The sequence below is a fragment of the Carlito syrichta genome, unplaced genomic scaffold (assembly GCF_000164805.1).
Source record: "Carlito syrichta isolate Samal-C Ts95f unplaced genomic scaffold, Tarsius_syrichta-2.0.1 Scaffold309689, whole genome shotgun sequence".
Taxonomy (NCBI): Eukaryota; Metazoa; Chordata; class Mammalia; order Primates; family Tarsiidae; genus Carlito; species Carlito syrichta.
In genome coordinates, this window is record NW_007253785.1 from 207,589 (window position 1) to 234,422 (window position 26,834).

Below are 26,834 nucleotides of genomic sequence, written 5' to 3' on the forward strand. Positions count from 1 at the left end.
TTTTTTTTTTTTTTTTTTTTTTTTTTTTTTTTTTTTTGAGTAAGAATCTCATTCTGTCGCCCAGCTGGAGTGCAGTGGCACTATCACAGCTACTGCAGTCTCAACCTGCTGGGCTCAGGCAATTCTTCCTCCTCAGCCTTCCAAGTAGCCGGAACTACAGGCGCGCGCTACCATGCCTGGATAATTTTTGATTTATTGTAGAGATGAGCTGTTGCCAAGTTGCCCAGGCTGGTCTTGAACCCCTGGGCTCAGGCAATCCTCTTGCCTCTGCCTCTCAAAGTGCTGGGATTGCAGGTGTGAGCCACCATGCCCGGCCAGAAGAGCTATTTGGTTAGGAATCTTACTCAAACTCATCAACCACAACACTAATGGGATCAAATTAGCAATAATAACTTGAATTTCACTAGTTGTTCTACCTACCAAGCCCCACTTAAGTAGTTAGAAGGCTTCCAGCTTTCTGGGAGCCAATGGGGTAAGGTAGGGGTCTCTCAAGTGCTCAAATCCTCCTCTCCCAGGGTCTCCTCCCCTGCTCTGCTGTTCTAGGTATTGCAGGCACCTGCGGGACTTTTTTTTTTGAGTTGGCGTGTCACTCTGTGGCCTAGGTTGGTGGGCAATGGCAAGCTCACGGCCACTGTAGCCTCAGCCTGCTGGGCTCAGGTGATTCTTCCACCTCAGCCTCCCAAGTAGCTGGAACTATGGGTATGGGCCACTACGCCCAGCTAATTTTTTGATTTATTGTAGAGACAAGGTCTGAGTTGCCCAGACTGGTCTCGAACTCCTAGGCTCAGGCCAATGCTCTTGCCTCAGCCACCCAAAGTGCTGGGATTACAGGCAGGCACCTCCGTGCTTGGCCTCTTTATTTTATTTTATTTTTTTAACAAACTCACCTGGGAAGACAAGAAGCAAACTATTCTATCTTGCCTCTCTCTGCCCCCCTTCTTAAGGTCTATTAGTCACAAAAATCTCAAAGTTTGGGAATCACTGTTAGAATATGTAATACTAGGACAGGCTCGGTGGCTCAACCTGTAATCCCAGCACTCTGGGAGGCTGAAGCAAATGGATTGCCTGAGCCTGAGGATTTGAGACCAACTCGGGCAACTTGGTGAGACCTTGTCTCTATAAAAGTTTATAGATTGCCAGGCTCGGTGGCTCAGCCTGTAATCCCGCGCCTTTGGGAGACTGAGGTGAGTGGATTGCCTGAGCCCGAGGGTTCGAGACCCGCCTGGGCAGCGAGACTTCATCTCTACAATAAATCAAAAAATCAGCTGGGCGTGGTAGCGCATGCCTGTAATTCCCGCTACTCAGAAGGCTGAGGCGGAAGGATCGCCGGAGCCCAGCAGGCGAGGCTGTGGTGGCCGGGAGCGGCCACTGCACTCCAGTCTGGGTGACAGAGTGAGGCTCCAACTCAAAAAAAATAAATAAATAAAGTTTATAGATTAAATTTATTTATAAATTTAAAAAAGAATATATAATACTAGCTATTATTAAGTTCTTTCTATGAATTAAGCCCTTTACATCCATTATTTGATATTTCAAAATAATCTACCTTTGAGATATTTTCTGGGAAAAAAAATCTATGTGTGAACTATTTTCTCCCCGTATAGATAAAGAAACTGAGGCTCAGAGAGATTAGCCTGTAAGTGGCAGAGGATGGCTTAAAACCCAGGCAATATAACCCTATATATCACAAACTTGCGGTTCCTTACTGTCTCTTTTATTTATTAGAGAAATCACTTAACCCCTCTGAAATTCATTTCCCATATGGAAAATGGGGATAATATTATCTATGTCACTGGATTTTGGGAGAGATTAAAAAGTAACACATATTTTAACATAAAGACCTAACATAAGGCACTTAAAAAACATTATTTCTATATTCATCCTTAAGTTAAAATCAGTTATATTCCACTTGACCAAATTCCATTATCTCATTAAAGTGATTCAACCTATAAAGTATTTTTGCTGTTCATTGGCTATCATTTAGATGCAAACTTATGCCTGTTTCCACAGGTAAATTTGTTAGATGCCTCATGTTTCTCCAGGAACTTTATTGATCTAAAGTCACACTGGTCTAGGTGACACCATGTCACACTGGCAATTATGCACGTCCATAGGTAAGCAAAGAAAAACTAAACCTTCTGAGAATGTCTTGCTCGAATACATTTCTTACTTTTTTGTTAGTGTCTCTGTCGTCCAGGCTGGAGTGCAGTGGTATGCTCAAGGCCACAGCAGCCTAGACCTGCTGGGCTCAGGCGATCCTCCTGCCTCAGTAGCTGGAACTACAGGCATGTGCCACCACACCCAGCTAATTTTTTGATTTACTGTGGAGATGAGGTCTTGCCATGTTGCCCAGGCTAGTCTTGAATCCCTGGGCTCAGGCAATCCTCTTGCCTCCTCCTCCCAAAGTGCTGGGATTATAGGTGTGAGCCGCCAGCCTGGCTACTAAATTTTTTTTCAGGTATCCCCCAGTGTAAGACACCACCATGCACAGTAATTTATATAGCAACCCAAAAGGAACCACTTATTAAGATTTAATCCCTTAGGTATAAAACATAGGAAAGGTACCTAGTAGAGAAATATTTTTCCTTAGTCTGTTTTTTTTTCCAGTACCCCATTTTTTTTTGGAATGAGAGTCTTACTCTGTTGTCCAGGCTGGAATGCAGTGGCATGGTCACAGCCACCACAGCCTTGACCTGCTGGGCTCCGGCGATCGTTCCACCTCACCCTTCCAAGTAGCTGGAACCACAGGCACGTGCTACCACACTCAGCTAATTTTTTGATTTATTGTAGAGACAAGGTCTCGCCAAGTTGTCCAGACTGGTCTCGAACCCCTGGGCTCATGCAATCCTCTTGCCTCGGCCTCCCAAGTGCTGGGATTACAGGCTTGAGTCATCATGCCAGCCTCAATGCCCCATTTTGTTCTTGCTCCCTTCTGAAAAAATTCATCCATTCCCCACTCCCATCACCACCTTGGTCTCAAAGAAAAAGAAAACTAAATTAACACGTCCATCAGGCACAGAGGCGCATGCCTGTAATCCCAGCACTTTGGAAGGTCGAGGGGAGAGGATTGCCTGAGTCCAGCAGTTTGAGACCAGCCTGGACAACTTGGTGAGACCTCATTTCTGCAGTAAGTCTAAAAATTAGCCGGGCATGGAAGCGTGTGCCTGTAGACCAAGCTGCTTGGAAGGCTGAGATGGAAGGATCACCCGAGTCAAGTAGGTTGATGCTGCAGTAGCTGTGAGTGTGCCACTGCACTCCGGCCTGGGGCAGCAAGAGTGATTCCAACTCAAAAAGGAAAGAAAGAAAGAAAAAAATAATACTTCCAATGAATTTGAACAACTACTAAAAAAAGTAACCTGTAAATTATTATAAATTATGGCTTATTCTATGCTATTTTACTATGCTATTTTATAGCCATTAAAAACTTGAATTTTATTTACTGACATGAATATTTTAAAGAGAATTGAATGGCTACACTCAATCATGGTTTCCTATAAACCTCTGATGATGCTAAAACTGAGAAGCAGCAACACTAATATTAGGTGGGAACTTGGCTTCCATGACCTATTGGACATTAGGGCCTAGAGAAGAGACTCCAGAGAATGAACAGAATGGGAAGCCAAGGGAAAGTTGGATTCCTGCTGGGCAACTGAATGTCTCACCGGCTAAGGCTGTTCACTGGAGAGACAGACTGTCATGTCTGACTTGTCAGTGGAGAGTTGCCTGCTGCAGATACTGGAAAAGTTTTCTTGATCTGACATGATTTGGTGCTAATTTAGGGACTTGTTTAAACAACTACTGAGCACTCACAGCACCCCAGTCACCTTTCTAGGCAAAGGGGGTTGTACTGATGATGAAAAATACACAAGTTCATATAGTGTTAACAATGATTAAAATAGGGCAAAATAGTTAGTGACAAGAGAAGGAATACAGAAGGGCTCAAGGACTGTATCACAAGGGTTAGCCACACAAACATTTAGATAGGAGTGAGCCAAGCAGCAGAAATAGCAAGTACAAAGGCCCAGACAGAAATGAGGCCACTGTGGCTAGAGCAGTGCAAGCAAGGGGAATGTAAGAGGTCACAGAAGAGGGAAGCCAAATCATAGTGAAAATTGGATATAACGAGATGCTATTGAAAAGCTCCTGGTCTCTTCAAATTCTAAAGCAATTATGTTTCCTGCTGTGTAGATATTTTAGGGTCATACTCAGTGACAACATGAGCAACGCCCTGGATATGGTCCCAAGGGGGCTAGAGCCTGGGGAGGGTTCATAGGGTGGCCAACCCAGTTGTCCCTTTCCCCAGTCTCCATGCTTGGGTATGCAGGTCATGCTGAGGCTGTGGGCAGTGTTCTCTGCGCCTGCTGACTGCATCTTGCAGCTGTGCATAGTTTATGTTCTCATGCACCCTTCCATGAGGCCGTTGACTTCCAGGCTGGTTCAAGCCATATCAGGTCACCTGGATCAATGCCCACAAACTTTGGTTACCTTTAGCTTATTATAGTATTAAAACCCCTAGACTGAAATCACAGTTATTTTGTGTACATGCAATGTATGAAAATCATGTGCTTGCACTATTCTTGTGTGCTAGAAAAATCACCCTTTGCATTGTTTAACCCTGCACTCCACCCTATGGAAAATGCTACACTGACTTGTGTGTCTTTTATTGAGGAGTGATTTTTTTCTTCTCTCGCTCCTGGACCTTCCCTGTAAGTTCCTGAATAAAGCATATGTCTCACCCATTGACTCCAGGTCATTTCTTTGGCCTCTCGGACACAGTGCATCCCCCTTGGTGGCTTTTGGGGGTCCAGCACAACAGATGGATGGGACAAGAGCCAGGTGAGTGAACAGAAGAAAGAGGGAGCAGTTATGAAGGCAGTGCAATAGTCTAAGTGGAAATAAAGACACTCTGGCCTAGGGTGGTAACAATGGAGATGAGGCAAACTCAAGATCCAGAAAAGTCCACAGGATTTGCACATAGACTAGATGAAAGTGTACAGTCAAGGACTTACATGTTTTTTGTTTTTTCTTTAGACTAGAAAGTAAATTAGAGCCGGGCTCGGTGGCTCAGCCTGTAATCCCACGCCTTTGGGAGGCTGAGGTGAGTGGATTGCCTGAGCCCGCGGGTTCGAGACCCGCCTGGGCAGTGAGACCTCTCTACAATAAATAAAAAAATCAGCCGGGCATGGTAGCACATGCCTGTAACTCCGGCTACTTGGAAGGCTGAGGCGGAAGGATCGCCGGAGCCCAGCAGGTCGAGGCTGTGGTGGCCGGGAGCAGCACTGCACTCCAGTCTGGGCAACAGAGTAAGACTCCAACTCAAAAAAAAAAAAAAAAAAGAAAATTAGAGAGAAAGAGGAGATTCATCTTCCCAAGGGAGGGAAGGGGGCCAAAGCCAGGAAACATGGTCTGGCCATGGCTCAAAGAGCATATCACCACACCATAGCTTAACAAAGCAATGGCTGCAATGGTTTTACATGTCTTTTAATTTGAACAAGTGACAATAAGTTAGTACCAGTTACTGGAATGGGGAACAAGTTGAGGGAAAAAACAGAAATCAAGATTAGATTATGTGGAGAGACTTATTAAAGGTTAAGGTAGAACACTCAACTATGCCATCATATGATGGCAGGCTGGATAGACAATTTAGGAGGTATCAGAAGATACTGGATGATTTCTTTCTTTGGAGACAGTAGAGCTAAAAAGGATAGCCCAGATTTGAGGTAAAAAAGAATAACAGAGGAAATGGCAAATACAGGAACAGGCAGTAAGGTAGAAAGAAAACCAGAAACGTAGTTTCATATAAGCTAAAAAATTAAAACATAAAAAAATAAGGAACCAGGCAATTATTGAATGCTGCTGAAGGTTTAGTAAGAAGTAGATAGAAAAGTGATAACTGGATTAGAAACATGCAGGACACTGGGGACTAGGAAGTACTGGTCAGTAGATACTTAAACGTTTTTTTAAATTCTATTATAGGATTCTACCATTACAAAGTGTGGTAAGCAGACTACTGCCCTCGCAAAGATGTCCACATCCCAAACCTCAGAGAACCTGTGAATATCATACCCTGTATGGTAAACAAAACTTTGCAGATGTGATTAAATTGAGGATCTTGAACTGGATTAGCCTGGATTATCCAGGTGAATCCAATGGAAATCACAAACCTCCTTATAAATGAAAGAGGGTAGCAGGAAAGTAAGAGTCAACATCAGAGACTGGAAGATGGACACTGCTGGATTTAAAGACAAAGGAAGGAACCATGAGCCAGGAAATGCAGCTGGCTAGAAAAAGGAAGGAAACAAATTGTTCTCTCAAGCCTCCAGAAGAAATACAGCTGCTGACACCTTGATTTTAGCCCAGCAAGACTTATTTTGGACTTTCTGAGTTGTAAGATAATAAATTTGTGTTGAATCACAAATGTATGGTAATTTGTTATAGCAGCAACAGAAAACTAATAAACAAAGGATTGTATGCATACAGGGTCTTTAAACTTTCATGAAATGTAGGTGAAGAAATTTCCTTAGTTCATAAATACAAAGCAACTTCATGATCCCAATCCAGTGTATATAAAACTCAACTTAATTTAGGGTAAGTCAGATGCTTGACTAGAGGGTGAGCAACATTTGGTACCTTGACAACACCGCTACGGAGGATCAGGCAGGAGTGAGGCTCCAACTCAAAAAAAAAAAATACTACCACCCTATGAGAGCCTGTGTGCCATCAGCTGGCTCCCCTGTAACATACTTCTCTTGACCCACAAAGGCTGTCACAGCCTATAGTGCTTTCTTTTGGTTATCACAAACCCCCCAAAATTAACCTTATCTTTTGATTGGTTCTTATCTCTTTTAAATAAAGTTATTAAGGATCATTCCCAGGATCAAATGAGAGAGAAAAAGCAAGTTGGTAGAGATGTTACTCATTGGTCTGAAGTACTTCCAAATTACAAGTTTAAAAAAATAAACAGGTTACAAGTCTCAACACTCAGCTGATCCAATTTTTTAGAAATTTGGTAAAAGGACTTTTTGAATGCCACCTACAAGTAAAGGATAGGGGAAAATAAAATTCCATACCTTTTAAAACATTACAGGTCTATTATCCCATTTTTATAAAAGCATTTCTACATATCTGTATTTTAATAGATCTTTGGGGGATGGTAGGAAGTTAGGTGATTTTTCTGCTATCTTACTGAAAATGCTAATTGCTTTTTTTCTTATAATTAGCATGCATCACTTAAATAAGTCATTTAAAAAGGCAAATCAAGCATTTCTACCCAATTTGGGAGAAGGGGAAGTAAATGCAACTCTAGTAAAAAACAAGAAAAGTTAAAAAATTCAGTACAAGTAACTAAATTTCAAAATTAAAGAAGAATGTATACCATGGATTATTTAATCAAGTTGTCTTTTGTTATGGTTATGATATAGAAAAACTTTCTGGCTATTTCCATTTATAAAACCCAAATCCATCAGTTTTTGCCCCCCGCCCACCTCCCACCAAAAAACAAACATTGTTTTGTTTTAGAGGCATTTTATTTAGACAACTAAAAACAATTAGATGTTCAGAAGCAGTATACAATGAAAGAGAAATCAACCTGTTACTTTATCATGTATTCTCTCTTTTTTACAGCTAAAGCAAAAAAGAGAAGGCATTTTGCTTTAAGGGAAAAGTCAGAAAAATAAGTCAATATATTTTTCTTCTCCATAATAACATAAACAGCTACAAGAAATCTAACTGTAATAAGAGAAATTGGATGTTGGCTTGTACGTATTCATTAAAAAGACAACAGGCCATCGTACTACAAGAACATAACTCCACCTGCTTACATCTGATGCTCTTGCATTTTCACTTACAGGTAACAGTAACACCAAGTTAGTTGTTCCAGCACTGGAGCTAAGTCATATTCCCCATTATTTACTGCCGTGTTTGCCTTAAGCAGAGAGTAACTCTGGAGTAACTCTGGAAGGCTTTTCTCTGCTTGCTTGTTTTAGTCCATAAGTTGTATTACTATCTGTGGCACATACTTGATGCTCAGGCTTTAACTTCAGGAGTTGAAGAATAGATGGAATCTGAATTCTCTGAAGCAATTTCTTCTACAAGTAATAAAACAAAGTCATCACAGTAGTCATTTTAATAAAGGAAAAAAGCAAACCCACATTTCTGTATAATTAAGGAATACAATTCTTTTTAAAGCATATTATGGTGAGGGAAAGAAAAGGGCAATGCTGCACACGCCACTAATGACTAGACTCATGCCACTGTAAAAGCAATGAAGAAAAGGTTCATGTACTTTATCCACGAAACTCTTTTACAACATAATAACTTCCAAGAGTCCCCTTTCTGGGTTAAATTGTCAGTGACTCCATCTAGTCAATAAACCTTGAATTAAAGTCATGTCTTTCAAAGATCTGGCCCTCTGCTTTAGGAGATTCAAATCCTACGATTTAATGCTATTCAAATAAAAACATTAAGTTTTAGCAAGGAGGTGGCTAACAATTAAACATTTAAGGAAAACTCTAATTGGATAAGTGGTAAACCCTTTCCCAATCTCCCAAAAAAGCATCATATCCAGCTTCTTATACCAGCAATGTGAAATTTCCTTATTACACCCCCTTCAGCAACCTTAACAATTCCACCACTAACGACTCTCAACTCTACCTTTTTCTGTTCTCATTACCATCCCTTATTCAAAATCACATGATCACTCATCCAGACTACCATTCCCCCAATTTGGTCTATGTTCACTCTTCCTAGTCCTATTCTTTGTGCATACCACACAGCCAAGGCAATCTTTAAAAACTTAAATCAAATGTATTATTATTACTCTGTTTAAAAATCAAACATTTCTGACGGCTTTTAGTATAAAACTTTCCAAGTCCTAATACAGCAAATGAGGCCCTCAAATTATCAAGCATCTCTATTTTCCCTCTGTCCTTGGCTCTTTAACCCAAAGGCATAGTGAAGTTCTTTTAGTCCCTTATATGCTGCATTTCTTTTTGCTTCTGAGTCTTAGTTAATATGTTTTTTTTTCCCTGCTGTGAACTCTTCCATCTTGCCCTACCAATAGCCGCCCCCCTCCCCCGCTTCCTTATAATCTCACCTAACTCACTCTTGCTCATCCTTAGGACCCACTTCTCCAGAAAGCTTTCCCCAAATTCCTCTTAAAATTGCAATGATTTGTTTTAGCATGTCTCCTAAGTTAGACTCTAAGCTCAGGAAGAGTAACCATGTCAGTTATGTCCATACTATATCTCAGTGCCTATTACTATGCAGAAGGGTATTTAAATATTTAGCCTAAAAATATATATATATTTATAGGCAAAATATATATGCATATATACTTTACAAAAGTCAATTCATCAGTATTTACCTAGCTCTTCTTCTGTTGTCTCTGGGAAGCCAATCTTTGGTTTTGCCAGTTCACCACTATCTTCTTCTACAAAAAGAAAAGCGATGATGATTGATTATGTGAATTTCACTATCACAAGTAATTTCTAGTATTCAATAAGCAAGAAGATTAAGATAAGACTATTCCCATCAATGAGCTACAAAACATAATAGGAACAACAAACTCCTTTTACAATAATTTTGATTCTAAAATTATACGTCTTTGCTCAAAATTACTTTTAGGTTCAGACTACAACTACTTTCGGATCAGTAACTAGGTATTTATTAAAAACCTACCTACCTTAATTGTAAGGAAACACTATTCAGAGATTAAGTACATTTACTTGTAAATTCTTTATAGTGCCCTCTAGTGAATTTTGAATTAGGTCCATTCTATTCACAAAATATGCTAGCACAAAAAATTTAGGAACATTATAGATTGTACAACAAAAAAACTTAAAAGAACACAGTGGAGCATTTGTAACCATGGGCTTCTCTTTGCTTAAGCCATAATATATTTTATATTCTGTAGAAGTCAGAAACCTTGAAATAAAATGACGAAAAATGACACAAAATCATGCCTTAAAATTTGATAACTCTGAATAAAAATTCTTACCCGGAAGCACACATTTCCAAAGGCCATATGTTTTTCCTACCACAGTCTGCCATAGTCTCAATGTTCCATCTTCAGAACCACTGGCATAGAGTTCTCCATCAGGACTAAATCTCACACAGTGAATAGGACCAAAGTGTCCTTTGTAGGATTCTGAAAAAGAGGAGGGCTATTAGCTATTTTAATACTTATCTATTAAGCTAAGTATTGCTATACTAAAGCAAATACTGCCAATATTATTGGGGAGATGAAAAATTCATAAAGGTAAATACAAAACACTATACCTAATTAAAAATAAATTCTCATCACAAAGTGTTACATCATGCCTACCATTTCTTTGTAAGATTACTTCTTTCCAAATCTAGCACACATTATAGTATCAGATTGTCTAATAAAGAGAATGAGGCTTCGTGTCCCATTAAAGATGGAGAAAGAGGGGTAAGTGAAAATCCATAAATTCTACAGAAGGTAAACCTAAAGTCTATCAGTTCAATCTCAATTTCCATATCCTAAACTCACTTACCAAGGAACCAATTCTTATTATGACTACAGAGAGCCACCAGATGGAGCTCTTTTACACATTTTGCCTCTTAATTTCCTACCAGGCTATCTAGAGTCCACTCACTATTCTGTCACAAAGAAAGATGAGATAAAGGATCAATACTGACCCCTAAGGATTTTAATCTATGGAACCCAATGAGAAAACGTACAGATTATGAATGTTATTTTGTTCAAGTAGTACCCTTAGTTATGAACCTTTCTCGTTTACTTTTCAATGCCTCATAACCTTCTTAGTGCTCAAAGATCTTTACTAAAGCAATGTTTCTGTTCTGTTCCCCCATCTCTGCCCAACCAGAGAACAAAAAAGCTGTAGGAGTAGAAAAAACATGAGTTTTTAGAATGCGAATGCCTGGGCTGGTCTGGTATTCACTAACTGTGACATCAGATCTCAGGCAAATAATTCAGTTCTCTCATCTTGAAAAAGAATAAAACATGTTACCAAAACATTCTAAAGCTTTGAGAAGTTTTAGACAGATGGAAAATAAAAACAATGAAAAATAATCTTATTCAAAGGTCACTTATATTCAAGCAATAAAGGGTGAACTATAAGTCTTTTTTTTTTTTTTTTTTGAGTTGGAGTCCCACTCTGTCGCCCACACTGGAGTGCAGTGGCCGCTCCCGGTCACCGCAGCCTTGACCTGCTGGGCTCCGGCAATCCTTCCGCCTCAGCCTTCCGAGTAGCCGGAGTTACAGGCATGCGCTACCACGCCCGGCTGATTTTTTGATTTATTATAGAGATGAAGTCTCACCTGCCCAGGCGGGTCTCGAACCCGCGGGCTCAGGCAATCTACTCACCTCAGCCTCCCAAAGGCACAGGATTACAGGCTAAGCCACCGAGCCCGGCTAACTATAAGTGATTAAAATAGATTCAATGTAGTCCATTCACCAAGGTTCCATTTGTGTGACCCAAACCCATCAATTTTTCCCAAGAAATAAAACATTAAAATTGTTTTTTATTCATTGAGCCTAATTCTAGCAAACTCATTTCTTTGGGTAGAAAAGTGGGATAGCTAGAAACAGACAACAACAAGAAGTGGCAGTTTATAGGCAAAAAAAAAAAAAAAATATATATATATATATATATACACACACACATACACACACACACACACACATAAAATAAATAGGCCATTGCTTTATTAAACTCTGGTGTTTCCAGGTGGTTCTTTGAGTTTTGCCCCCCGCTTCCTACCTTGGGGAAGTAAATCTCTCTCTAATTTCTTTCTAAATAAACTTTGCTTGAAAACTTCAAACAAATAAAAAACTAAGTATACTTTTGAACTAAAGCAAAAATTATTTGGGAAGACTACATGTAACCATGTGAAATAACTGGCACACCAGCTAAATATAAAGTTAGGATGTACATTAACTTCAAATTAATCCTACATGCCTTTTCCATACTAAGGGCTATTATCATAAAATGAAAGCAAAATTCTAACACTAAATAAATAAATAAAATCAGACAAAAATAATTCTCCAATTCAGATTTCTAAAGATATCCTTATAATATGCTATAATGGTTCTTCCCACACACACTAGTCTCTAGAGTTTCCAGGGTTAGCAAAGTTGGCAAAAAGAAAGAGGGCTAGGTAGATGGGGAACCATAGTTTAGAAAGAACAAATCTCCTTGCATCTGTTTTATATATGACTTTGACATAAGATTGCCACCCCTCACCGTCAATAAACCTAAAAATAACTGCATCCATAGTACAGAACATCAGCATAATGATGAGCTCCAGTTAAAAGGAAAAGGTAAACGGAGTTGAGCACATTTTGTTTATAGGTTTATAAAAAATGCCTAACCAAAAAGGATAAAATCATCCTTTACTTTTTCATTTTAAGCACTAAGCTTTCATTAGCTAAAAAATTTGTTTTCAACATGTTATATATGTAAATGAGGTGTTAGTTAACATTTGATAAAGGTAACTACATCATTGAGCAAGAGGAAAAAGAAAACAACTCACCTAATTCTTCTCCACTATTATAATCATACTTATAAAGTTTAAAATCTTCACCACCTGCAACAAGAAATTCTTTCTCAGGATGAAGAGATGCAGAATTTATGGTTGCAGGAGCTTCAAAGGATTTAATTGGATCCAAACTGAAAAAAAATTAAGTAATACTTACACATTTTGAATGTTGTACAAATATAAGGAAATAAGTTACATTTAAACTGTTTCTAAATTCTGAAACCCAGGAACAACTAAATATCCATTTAGTCAGACATAAATAGTGATGTAGAAAACAAACACTATAATGTTAGCAAAAAAAAGTTCAAATGGATACTATGCTCATGTGGTGCTTATCTCAGGCATACCAAGACATTTTGATAGAGAAATATCCACATTTTATACAGTGGAGCTTTTCTAGAAATGAGAGTGCTGACTAATTAAAACAGTATGGATAATATTGGACTTTTTGTTTTCAATAAATTTCATCTGTATTCTTTGATTTTTCTAAAAGCAAACAATATCTTTGTAAACAGAAAGTTTTTACAGTAGGTAATTAATTACTTTAATATAAAGGATTACTTGCATGTTATTCTCCACTACTGAGGGTTCAAGCTCAAGATAAATGTGGAATGTCACACAATAGGAAACTGCTAAAAAAAACAGCCCAGTTTTTACTCTCAGGCAGTAAAATAATAACTAAATTTGAGGTTGTAATTCTATAATTAAAATCAATACCTAACAATAAAGCTTCATCTGAAAATCAGTTAGTTGAGATACCAGCTTTTTCAGTTTAACTCTAAAAATCATGAAAGGCCTCCAATACAAAACATTATAGTACTCTAGCTCTTAAATGCTGCTACTTGTCCTCTCCCTGTCATCATATACTATAAAGCATGTAGTCAAAGTTAGTCATAACCTATGTAGAATCACTGCATAGCAATTTGCTGGCTCAAACGTCAGAATATTCAACAGGTCAGTAAACCTCTACCACCAAAATGGTATTTGAAGCAACAGCCTATAGTAAGGCTACATGTTGCCTAATCCAGGAGTGAGCATTAACATAAATGTAGGTGTTGTTTTTTTTTGAGACAGGGTCTCTCTGTCCACCAGGCTGGAGTACAGTGGCATGATCACAGTTCACCACAGACTTGAACTCCTTCGCTCGACTGATTCTCCTACCTCAGTCCCTGAGTACCTGGGACTACAGGCACACACCACCACATCCAGTCAAAATAAATAAATAAAAATTGTATTTGTTATGGTTTTAGCAATTAAAGAAAAAACATCAATACCATATAAGCACATATATGACATAGAAAAAAAGTCTAGCAGAAAATACAACTACCATTAATATTCTGTTATCTATTGTTATAATACTGTGAGCACTTTTTTCAATTATGTTACATTTTTCAATTTTCTACGAGAGCATTTACTATATTTACAGTCACAAAACCTAAGTCTGTCTAAAATAATCATTACGTTGGCTGGCTGGGCTTGTTGGCTCAGCCTGTAATCCCAGCACTTTGGGAGGCCGAGGTGAGTGGACTGCCTGAGCCCACAGGTTCGAGACCAGCCCCAGCCCGACCAACTGGGCAAGACCTCATCTCTACAATAAAAATAAAAAATTATCCAGGCATGGTAGCGCACACCTATAGTTCTGGCTACTTGGAAGGTTGAGGTAGAAGGATCGCTGGAGCCCAGCAGGTGGACGCTGGGTGGCTGTGAGTGTGCCACTGCACTCCAGCCTGGGCAACAGAGTAAGCATCCAACTCAAAAAAAAAAAAAAATCATTAGGTTATAAAACTTGAGAACAGAAGTAAAATCTGATTTCTCTAAAATTTTAAAGTGAAGATTAATAGAAGAATCAAGATCACAGTGATTTTATATAGCAAAGAACAACATCCAATCCTGCTGTGGTTTTTATCTTTAAAAGAGTAAGAAGAACTTTTCATATGCCTTCCAATGTTTAAGTACCCTAATTGTCTTATGTTACCCAAAAGAAAATGATGGTCTTAGACATACCTTACTGCACTATGAAAAGCGATAGATCGTCCATAAGTTATAACCAAAATCTCTCCCTCAGGAATATATTCCATACTACTAACAGACATATTAAAATTTAGGGATTTCACTTCTGTCATAGTAGCATGATCCCAAAGACTGCAAAAACAAAGAGGAAAATAAGGTGATATATACTCAGTTAAAAAAAAAAGCTTAAATTATAATTACATCTATACATTAACCAATGAAAGAATAATCACAATTGTAGAAAAACAACAATCATTCCAAGCCACAAATTACAGATGACAGAGAATCTGGGTTTCTATGCACAATATCAAATTATATGGAATAGCTTTCAGGCAAAATCAACTTTAATATACATACACACTTTCCAAACAACTTGGCTAAAACTATGTTATTAAGACATGTAAGTTCTAATCTAGTCACTTTCGTTGCTTTAAATAGTGGTCTTATGCTCTGTTTTTATGAATCTGATGATAGTGATTTAACTTTCCACAGAAAAATACATCAGGTGTTAGTTAGCACGTAAAGTTTTGCACACAATTTGAGGGGCTTCACGGATACCCCTTTAGTAAACCTGCCCAAAGACCTAGATTAAGAATACCTGCTTTATAGGTATCAGTAGTTTTAATTTATTTCTGAATTCTGCTGTCAGTATACACAGGTTGAGTACCCCATATCCAAAATACTTGGGAACAAAAGTTTTGACCATTATGTCATCACTCAAAAAGTTTTAGATTTTGGAGTTACTTCAAATTTTGGATTTTTAGATTAGGGATGCTCAACCTAGAAAAGTAAATAAGGTAGCTTCAGATAAATGTGACTTGTATGCAACTTCAATTTCAATGTTCAGACAACTTTTCCCACATAATAGTTATTAAAAATATTTAATGTAAGCACTAAGATAAAAAACCATTTTTTCCAAACTTTAAATTAAAGAAAAATTACTTACCGAACAGTTTTATCATCAGCAGAAAGAATCTGTTTATCCTCACTGCACCATAGAGCCTTTTTAATACCAGAGGTATGACCACTAATTTCTTTAGGTTCTTAAGTTGAAACAATTTTAAATAAATGTTAATATTTGATTTTTTTAAACTGAGCAATATTAGAATAATTTAAATATGTAAAAGAAAAAAAAAATCTTAAATTAGACCACAACTTTTCAAAGCCCAGCACAATTCAACCATGACATTTATATAGCATAGTTTTTCCATTGGAACAAAAATGCACCTGCATGTCAAGGATCCAAGAATCATGATACTTGCTATAGGTAACTCAGTGAATGCATCACTCATTCCCTCCAAGCTAATTTTCTGCCCTACTAATACTATTCAAAAACATTATCGTACCGCAATGAAATAAAAGAATAACTAATGTGGCATACTTGATTAATAATAAGAACATGAACCCAAGAATAAGTCAACCTGAACTAAATCTAGTAATGTCGCCAACTCTGGGACCTTCATCTAAGCCACTGATGGTAACTAATGTAAAAAAAAGAAGGAAATAAAGCTAGAAGGAAAAAAGAGAAACAAAACACTTAAGAAAAACCTATTTCTATAGGAGATTATCCTTTCAAAGGATTTCAAAAAATCCTAATTGCTATCTCTGGGACGGAGGAAATGCCATTCAACATTAGTTTGACCTTTGGGCATGTTACTTTTTGAAAACGGCCTTTAAAACTACACTTCCTCATCTGTGAAATGGGATAATAACAATTACAAATGAGAATATACATACATCTACAGTGCTTAAACATGGCATCTGACATACAGTAAAACCTCAATAAACTGCTATCATTTCTGCTACCAGTATAGTCCACTATACTGGACTATAGAGCAATTTTTAAAAAACAGCTTTGGGAAAAGTTAAAGGTAAAAACCAACCCAAGTCATGAACTACCCTGCTTTGTTAAATGGGTTCACTGAGGAAATGAGGTCAGAGTACTTTCTATATTTTAGCCTAAACTTAATGTAAAATTAAAAGTCAGTTAATGCAGTTTGTTTTCTAACCTTAGAAACACTTTCAGAAACAGAAGGTTATCTCGAGAATAACTGCTTACTTTCTGATGTAGTTCTAGTTCTCTTACAAATCTTTTAAACTTTATCGATTTATAAACAGATAATAAATATTCACAACACAAAACTTAAAAGATACCAACTAAATATATAAAAAATAAAACAAGAGCCGGGCTCGGTGGCTCAGCCTGTAATCCCGCGCCTTTGGGAGGCTGAGGTGAGTGGATTGCCTGAGCCCGCGGGTTCGAGACCCGCCTGGGCAGCGAGACCTCATCTCTACAATAAATCAGAAATCAGCTGGGTGTGGTAGCGCACGCCTGTAGTTCCAGCTACTCGGAAAGCTGAGGCGGAAGGATTGCCGGAGCCCAGTGGGTCGAGGCTGCGGTGGCCGGGAGCGGCCACTGCACTCCAGTATGGGTGACGGAGTGAAACTCCAACTCAAAAAAAAATAAAAAATAAAAATAAAACAAAATTCTGTTTCTCATATCTTGGTAGCTTTTAAGTTATATAATCTATGGATAGGAGAATCATTAGAATATTATAAAATAAGCCGGGCTCAGAGGCTCAGCCTGTAATCCCGTGCTTTGGGAGGCTGAGGTGAGTGGATTGCCTGAGCCCGCGGGTTCGAGACCCGCCTGGGCAACTTGGCGAGACCTCATCTCTACAATAAATCAGAAAAATTAGCCGGGTGTGGTAGCACGCACTTGTAGTTCCAGCTACTTGGAAGGCTGAGGCGGAAGGATTGCCGGAGCCCAGCAGGTCAAGGCTGCAGTGGCCAGGAGCAGCCACTGCACTCCAGTCTGGGTGACAGTGAGAATCCAACTCAAAAAAAAGAATATCATAAAATAAAGGTGAGTATATGGACTCGGGGAAAGAAGATGCCTACACTTTCTGCACAATAAGAAAATTCACAAAAAAATTTTACTACCAAAATTTTTAAAATGTATGCACAACAAATCCCCCAACATATAAACAAGTTCCATTCCAAGAGAGTGTTTGTAAGTCCAACTTTCATTCATAAGTCCAAAGTTAGACTAGATACCCAATTAACACAATCAGTCATATAGTACTGTACTACAAAAGAAACCACTGTGAAAATATTTGCAACTATTAACAATGTTCAGCATAATACTGCATTTAATATTTCAAATTTGTAAATAGCCAAGTTGGGTCATAATGGGAAACTGGTTAATTCACTTAAGATATATCCACAGGATGGAGAACCATTAAGTAATTACAAACAGTTCATAGAATACTTAGTGACATGAAAATACTGTCATTGCTGATTTTAAAAATTATTTTGCATAGTTAATACATTCACAAGGCTCAAAAAACTAAACAATGTATGCATTTAACTGACAATTCTCACCATCATCACCTTCCACTGATAACCACTCTTTGGGCTGGGCTCAGTGGCTCACGCTTTGAATCCCAGCACTTTGGGAGGCAGAGGCGAGAGGACTGCCTGAGCCCAGGGGTTCGAGACTGGCCTGGGCAACTTGGTGAGACCTCATCTCTACAACACATCAAAAAAATTAGCTGGGCATGGTGGCACATGCCTATGGTTCCAGCTACTTGGAAGGCTGAGGCAGGAGGATTGCCTAAGTCCAGCAGGTGGAGGCTGCGGTGGCCGTGGCTGTGCCACTGTACTCCAGCCTGGGTGACAGAGTGAGACTCTAACTCAAAAAACAAAAAATAAATAAAAAATTACTCTTTCATAACAAAAGGTAGAAACACTGTTCTGCATCTTTTCAGCATCATGATAAAAACGTACCATAATTTGTAAGAAGGCTATACAAGGGCAATGTAGTAAATAAACTGATGTTCAAAAGAATATTTGTGTAGAATAAAAGAGGGCTGGAAAGATATGAATCCAAACCAAATGGATAATGTTTTAATTTTCTTCTTTGTGACTATCTTTACTTTCCAAATTTGCATATTGAACATGAAATCCTTTAATCAGTTAAAGCCACTTAAAAAATTAAAAAAAAATAAAATCACAAACTGATACATAAATTATACTCACCAGCTTCAGGTTTGTTCAAGTCATATATGCGTAACAGTTTATCCTGTCCCCCGGTTAACAAATAATTACTATCCTGAAAACATAAACAAATAAAATGTTAATAGATTCACCATTTTTTTTTTTTTTTTTTGAGTTGGAGTCTCACTCTGTCGCCCAGACTGGAGTGCAGTGGCCGCTCCTGGCCACTGCAGCCTCAAGCTGCTGGGCTCCGGCAATCCTTCCGCCTCAGCCTTCCAAGTAGCTGGAACTACAGGCGCACGCTACCACGCCCGGCTAATTTCTTTATTTATTGTAGAGATGAGGTCTCATCGTTGCCCAGGCGGGTCTCGAACTCGCGGGCTCAGGCAATCCACTCACCTCAGCCTCCCAAAGTGCGGGATTACAGGCTGAGCCACTGAGTCCGCCTGAGATTCACCATTTTAATAGTTATTTCTCTTTGAAACTTTCTCAACATCAAATAAAATCCAAATATAACTCTCACAGATAGCACAAAGAAATGCAATACATAACCAATTACTTTTGAGACAATACTGTGGAACATTTGCCTTTCTCATAACTGCCAAGTCCTTTAAGCTTGCCAGTTCAAAAGCACTATACTACACTATCTAAACATGAATTCTCAACCTTCTATTATGATCCCCTTTCTCTCTCTTGAAAAGCTCTTTTCTGGTTATCCAAAATTTATCTTTTCCCGAAACTAGCTGGGAAACTTATTAGAACTTTATAGATGTTGCTATTGTTGGAGGACTGATTTAAGAGTTCCAGGCCATCTCAAAAGTTTCAAACGATTAACCACAAAAACCCAAATTTGTATAGTTTAATGTACAATCAAATCAAATACGAGCCAAGAAACATCAAATATTTCACAAAAAAAGGTATAAACCAAATACATAAACCAATTAAACTTAAAAAGTTATCATACCGTATAACAGCAACTTAACTCCCTAAAATAAATTCCATTTTCTTATACCTGTGTGAAATCCACAGTCTTGACGATGTGTTTATGAGCCAGGGTCATCAATTCATCTCCTGAGACAGCATCCCACACTTTGCTAAAAGTAAAACAATAAAATTAAAAGGATAAATATTACTCAATAACAATATCTTAAAAGAATAATGATGATAATTTTGATGATTACCAAACAAATTAGATATGTAAAATGTCACATAAATGTATTATAAATCTCCTTTATCCCTAATACCCCCCTCATAGCCCTCATTTAATAAAATATTTAAATAAATCTAAGGGAAAATAAATTTCTCTGTAAAAACTTTATAACCAGTCTAAATATCTTCGGCACTAGAAAAGATCTGAACAATTTAATAAGATTTGTAAACCAGCCCATCCTACTTTTACTTTAACCTATAGCCATAATATCCTTTCAGAAAGCCTATTATACACTTTAACCAATTTTTAGTTTCATCATGTCAATTTCTTCTCTATTCTCTACTCACATGCACATGCGAAAAAATGAAAACCAAGAAACCCTTAAAATTTTACAGACGAATAAAAAATCTAAATATTGGTTATGTAACATTTTATTTTATTTTATTTTTATTTTTGAGTTGTAGTCTCACACTTTGCAGCCCAGACTGTAGTGCAGTGGCTGCTCCCGACCACCGCAGCCTCGACCTGCTAGGCTCCGGCAATCCTTCTGCCTCAGCCTTCCAAGTTGCTGGAAGTACAGGCGTGCACTACCACATCCGGCTAATTTTTTGATTTATTGTAGAGATGAGGTCTTGCCAAGTTGCCCATGCAGGTCTCGAACCCGCGCGCTCAGGCAATCTACTCACCTCAGTCTCCCAAGGCGCGGGATTACAGTATATAATATTTTAAATAGTGAAGAGAAAATTTTCTCCCCATCTTTTCCTCAAAGTTGACTCAGATTTTCAAATCCCAGTCCAATTAACTTTTCCCAAAGTTGTAGCCTTTGATTATATAATGCTAACATCGAGGATTTAAATCTCTAAATTGCATTTGCTTGCCCTAACCCACCCCATGCCAAAATATGTCAGTGGTTGTATGTATGTGTATGTGTATATTTAAGGGAGGTAACGGTTGAACAGTACTATACAAAAGTACTCAGGAACGGGCCCCCAAATAAAAAAATCTTAAAGAAAGAAAAAACCTGACTATAGTCAGAAAAGGTCAGTGAAAATAAACAAGAAAACTTCACATAAAGGGAAAAGAACTGCTAACGGTGAAGTAGCTATGCTCTACATAGTTTCCCATTTTAATGTTACTGACATTTATTTTTAGGAACACAACGGCCAATAAAATGGTAGAGAAAAAAAAAGCAGAGAAAAGCAAGGGGTATCTTTTCTTCTGCTTACTCAGTAGATACATAATAAATAATCAAGACACATTATTCTAGACTTAGTGCTAGGGCACAAATGGGAGAAAAAACATCCCACAGGAGGTTCCTGCCTTAGTAAAGTTTTACCTTTAGCTGAGAAGAAAAACATATAAAATAAATTTAAGAAATATACTTAAAAGACAAACTATAAATACTCAGAAAAAGCCCACTACTAATTAAGCCAGTAAAGTCTAGAAAACCTAGGGCAGTGTAACGAGTGGTCTTAAAGATCAAGTAGAACTACAACAGGGAAAAGAAGGGAAGGTTATTCTAGACAAGCATTAATAGCATGTATACTGGTTAATAAATATGAAAGACTAACAGGAATACTGATGATGCAATATCAAACCTTACATTTATATATGTGGCCCATACAAGCAGCTGAACAAATATGTTCTGAGAAACAGTGTGAACTATGATTACTACTACTAAACTCCCAAGTATTCATTTTTCTTTGCACAGGAAATCTGCTCCAGGCTCTCCATTCCAGTTCAATCTCTGCCCCAAACCTACTTTCCAAACCTCATTTTGTATTTCTCTGAAACTAGCCACACCAGACTATAAACCATTCCTCAAATAATCCACGTATTTTCTTCCAGATTCCTCTTGTTCACATTGTTCTCTTAGGTCTATATTTCACATTCTCAGCTATTAAAGTTCTACTCATCCTCAGGGCTCATTTGAAATGCTATCTTTTCATTAAGACGTCTATTGATCCTCACCTCCAATAATTAACCATTTCTCTCTGTTCTTTCACAAACTCAGCTTATAGTGATTGCTGTGCTTAATTCTCATTTGTTTTTTATTTGTCTACATATATTTTTAATCACAGAGAAATTCTTACAATGGCTGTGATAAGAGTTAATAAAGATTAGAATGACAGAGGGCAACAAAAATGAAAATGCCAAATGTACCTAAAATTACTATCCTAGTTATTAATAACCTTCAAGAGAACCCTGGGCAATGTCCTTTGAAATGCTAGTTTTAAGTATCGTAAATAATCTTAAAAAAACTCATTAAAATCTTTTTTCTTTTTGAGAGATAGAGAGGCAGTATCTTGTGATATTGGTCAGTTTGAATGTGAACTCCTAGGTTCAACTGACCCCCCTCCACCTCAGTCTTCCAAGTAGCTTTAAAACATACACTTCTCTAAAACCTTAAGATTCTTTTTAGACAGTGTCAATTCACTAGTGAGGAGAGAGAAATTAAGTGACCAAAGTAGTAATAGTAACTAGAGAGCTAATGTATCTGTAATCGTTTGCCTCCTATTTAGAAACACTACTAAAATAGAGGCATGACATTTTCTGACAGAGCTCGTACTAACCTCTGGCATATTTCTGTTATTCATATTAAGAGTCCTAAAAAGGATTTAGAATCCTTAATAATCTAAAATAATCTAAATGTTTTCTAATGTATTATTCAATCTCCAGGCAAGAACTGACATAAATCACCTGGCTGCTGGGCTCAAATCAAGACAGTGAAGCACCATGAACAATATCTTTTCAGCAGCTAACTCTGCAACATTTATTTTCTGTACAACTCATGAAGCACTTGCCTTCTCCCTAAACTACTAATACCTCTAATATCTCCAGCTTTCTCGCATATAATAATCAATGCCACCTGATGCTTTTCATATCCTGAGGATGGACGTACAATAAGTCTCAAAAGAGGAGCAGCTAAACTTATTCAGAGCTTGCAAAACAATTAAGCAATTTCAGGATTAAAAAAGAAAAATTGCTTAACTACCTTAACATGTTGACCACCTCATCTAGAAGGAGGAGATAATACCATCTTTGATTTATGAAGATCCTAATTCAGAGAAAAGTTACACATCTCTAAAGGCTTTTACAAGAAAGAAAAACCACTCATGCACTTGGATTACCTATAAACTCCCAAAGTCAAGAGAGTGTACTTAAGCACTCTCTGGAGCAGAGAACAGGAATTTTCTCTACTTTGGCACTCTTCCCAAATGATTTTGATGGGAAGAAAGTGGAAGGGCAGAAAAGAGGATGGTGTGAAGTAATGCTACATTAGCTTTAATCTATCACTAGACTCAACTGCCCGAATTACTTTTAGGGGATAACATTCTTAACTGGTTCACAGACCTATTCTGCTAAATATAATTTCTCCACAAGAAACAGGAACAAAATCCTCCTCTAGATGACCATGCCATAAATGAGTTTTCCAAGAAACGTAATAACGAAGGGAAAAGAATGTTCCTAAAAAAGATTTACACCCACTCTGACTAATCAGGTAAGAAGGGAGAGCTATTTTTTAACTGAATCAAGTTCCAACACAGCAAGTCCCATTAAAAGAGGAGAATACACACATAAAACATATGCGCTCCCATATCCCACAGACAAAAACACAGAGGAAATGAGGATTATCCTTCTACTTCAGAAAATTTCAAGTTATTGATTTGACAGATGTAAGGTATTGAATAAACCAGAGACGTCCCAAAAATAAGACATGGCCCCTGACTTTAAGAAGTATTAAAAATTGGGCAACTTGGCGAGACCTCATCTCTACAATAAATCAAAAAAATTAGCCGGGCGTGGTAGCACATATCTGTAGTTCCAGCTACTTGGAAGGCTGAGGCGGAAGGATCGCCAGAGCCCAGCAGGTCGAGGCTGCGGTGGCTGGGAGCGGTCACTGCACTCCAGTCTGGGCGACAGAGTGAGACTCCAACTCAAAAAAAAAAAAAATCAAATATATGAAAGTGTTAAAAGTTTTAATACAGAGTATGGTATGATCACAAAAAAGGAAACGGGGACCTTCATTTTAATCTTCTAACATTCCACAATAAAGTCTTCCATGTCTGAGAATCACTTTTCCTTCCCATTTTCATCTTCCATAATTAACAATTCAAGAAGTGCTTTGTCACATTTAAGTTAGTTCCATACTGACATCAAATGTAACCCTTAACCTAAAAACTTGAAACCAAGTAATTTATTATTATCAGTATTACATACCATACCAATAGTGCAGAGCACCAAGCTTTTCAATGGTTATGCATAATAATATAATAGCAATCTACTCAGGGGAGACACAGAAAAAAAGTTCACACCGCCATTTAGAAGTTTCTTACTGCTCTCTCATCATCTCAAATTTAATCCCATGTAAGCATTAACACATCTGTCTGTATTTTGAACTTTTAAATTAATTTTAAAATTTACAAACAGAAAAATTCACTCTGTGATATAACAGGTGTCTCCCCAAGAAACAAGAGCATACATTCATGTATCCACCAATACAATCAATTCATTTTCATTTTTTCATATTAAACTTAGTATGTCTAACTTGCTTAAAATGATGGAGACAAACACATTTACAATTGCTCCTTAGTGTGAAATTCTACTTTAAAAAAAAAAATCAACAAGACCACTTTTGCTCTACAGCTGCTTAAGTTTTAAAAAAAGTCTATGTATGTACAATAGCTCTGGACATTACCTTCATTACTTTAAATACCAAACTTCTATCTGCTAGTCACAGATACCAGGGAGGAACTGGAGATGACAACATTCAGAAAATAGGATACATGACCAAAAGGAGAAAAAGAGGATAACTGCAAGAGAGTTTAACAACTAATTAAATACTAACATGCAAAAGTCAGAACAGGTAATTCTGGCTACAATAAGTTTAGTATAACTAGTACAGGGTTTATGCCATGCAGTGCCAGATGCTGATGCACTTAGGATGAAGCCAAACAACTGAAATGTATCCTTTAGGTTAGTGATTCTAAGGCTGAACAACAGAATCACCTAGATGAACATCAGGAAAGAAAAATACTGATGACGGGTACCTCAACCCCAAACCAATTAAATCAGAATTTCTAGGACACAAACATGTAAACATTTTAAAATTTCTCCAGGTTATTCTAACGTACACTAAAGGTCATGAACCACTAAAATAGCAAAGGGAAGATAGGAAGATCATTAGGTAGAAAAGTGACATGATGAAACATGTTTTCTAGGAAGACACTGGCAGCAATATGGAATATGAATAGGACAAGAAACTAGTGGTAGAGAGTTTTTTTAAAAAGACCCCAAACTAAGGCAGTGGCAGATACAAGGAGAAACACTAGTCAGAAGACATTCCGCTGGCAGAATCAGGATGGTGATAATCTAGACGTAAGGGAAAAATAAAGAATTATTCAGATTTCAACCTTTAAAAACTTAGAAAGTAAAGAATAGCTAAGTTTGGGACACAATGAGATTTAATTACGCCTAAAGCAGTTAACAGCCGAGATTGAAATAAGAACCTGGGGCCATCAAGATATGATATCACTAAGGAGTACTTACAGAGCAGTATTTATAAAGGAGATTACTAGTATTCGTTATCTGTAGTTGCTTGTTAATAAAGCAGATTCCTGGGTTGCAATCAAGACATAAAGAGTAAGTATTTCAAGCATCTGAAAATTTTGAAGACGAAGAATAACAAAGAACCAGGATGGAATCTTGGTGAGATCAAATATCATGTGTTCTATATGGCAGCCACTGAATCAGAATTTTACGAATATCTGAGATGGATGATTTTGTTACTTCAGGACACAATCCACAGAGAATACCAAAGTTTGCCATATTGATTACACTTACGCTGTGAAATCTGCAGCTGCTGTAGCTGCTTTGGTGGCATCGTTATTCAATGTGGCACCCCAAACAGCACCTTTATGACCCAAAAATGTTCCAATCCAGTCTCCTGTATCTCCCTGGCGTAGCATAGGTTTACCATCTAGAAAACATTTTTAAAAACATGTGATTTAGAAGTTCAGATTACTTAAAATTTAAGATTCAAATATAAAGTTCAACTGGAAAATTTTTCTAGTTGTCTAAATACTACAATTCACTAGGGCATTAAGGAATGTTCAAAAATAAATTAACTGGGAGAGCTGAACCGGTCATTCTCTCTGAAAAGCATTTGGGATTGTGGAGGAATACTGATCTGCGTCAAACAATCTACATTTGAGTCTTATTTTGGACAAAATTCCTAACTTAAATTTCAGCTTCTCGTTTGAAAAATGGGACTAATACCAGAAAGGAATATCCCGTGAGCTAAGAGCGAACGTCTTAGCTCGCCCTAGCCTAATTGCTCTTTTCCCCAAATCCTTGAAAGGCATTTGGTGTTTGCTGTGCGGAGCGTCGAGTCAAGTGCCGCGCAGCTTCTCCAGGAACAGCAATAAAAATAAAACGAGGAGAGGGCTCACTTGAGGGTCCAGAGGCGTCAAGAGGCCTCTCCGCTCCAGCTGCGGATACCCGAACGCTACTCCTTTCCCCGCCAGAGCAGCGTTGGCCCTCACCGCCAAGGTTAAGATCCCCGCCAACCCTTCGGCCCCGGGGAGTGCGGGCCCCGGTCCCTCTCGGCCCAGTCTTAGCCGTGGGGGGCCCGGATCAGAGGCCTTGCTCACCTTTGCAAGCGCTGATTAAGAAATACCCATAAGGCGTGATGCCGCTGAAGGCCAAGTCAACCACGGGCCGCGTGTGGCCAGAGCAGGTGAGCGGCGTCTGCCTCATTGCCATGGTGGCGGTGAACCCAGAGATCCGGCTGGTGAGCGGAGGGTCGTCGTCGTCGTCTGTTCTTTCCTCAGCTGCGGCGCCTCAGGCTCCACAAGGCCCCCGCCCTGATACTGGGGCTGGGCCGGGAAACAGGAAAAGAAGGCCAATCCGGTGGCACCGAGGTCAGAAGGGGGTTAGGGAGGGGTCAGGGAGTCTGCGACGGGCGAGCGACAAGTCGCCGAGGGAGGGAAAGGGAGGGAGGGAGGAAAGTAGGGGAGGGGGAGAACCGGAGAACCGGCCCAGCCACGATTCGCACCGTCCACACCGGTATCGGCAGGAAGTGACGGAGGCAAGAGACGCAGAGCGTCCGCCGGAAGTGACGACTGGCGGAGGGGCGGGTTCGCCCGTA

General features: G+C 38.5%; 1 protein-coding gene across 2 annotated transcripts; it reads right to left on the minus strand.

Annotated features, from left to right (window-relative positions):
• Positions 1–7,507: 7,507 nt before the first annotated feature.
• STRAP (serine/threonine kinase receptor associated protein) lies at positions 7,508–26,808 on the minus strand. Of its 2 annotated transcripts, XM_021717327.1 has the most exons (11): positions 26,558–26,765; positions 26,338–26,512; positions 25,529–25,664; positions 19,547–19,628; positions 18,577–18,649; positions 15,482–15,578; positions 14,530–14,667; positions 12,520–12,656; positions 9,998–10,147; positions 9,365–9,430; positions 7,508–8,087 (listed from the first exon to the last, which is right to left on the minus strand). In XM_021717327.1, the coding sequence occupies exons 2-11, from the start codon at positions 26,447–26,449 to the stop codon at positions 8,026–8,028; spliced, it is 1,053 nt and encodes a 350-aa protein (XP_021573002.1). In that variant the 5' UTR covers positions 26,450–26,512; positions 26,558–26,765; the 3' UTR covers positions 7,508–8,025. The 2 variants fall into 2 exon arrangements, with proteins under 2 accessions (XP_021573002.1, XP_008065722.1); XM_008067531.1 differs by having other exon boundaries at positions 26,338–26,808.
• Positions 26,809–26,834: the final 26 nt, after the last annotated feature.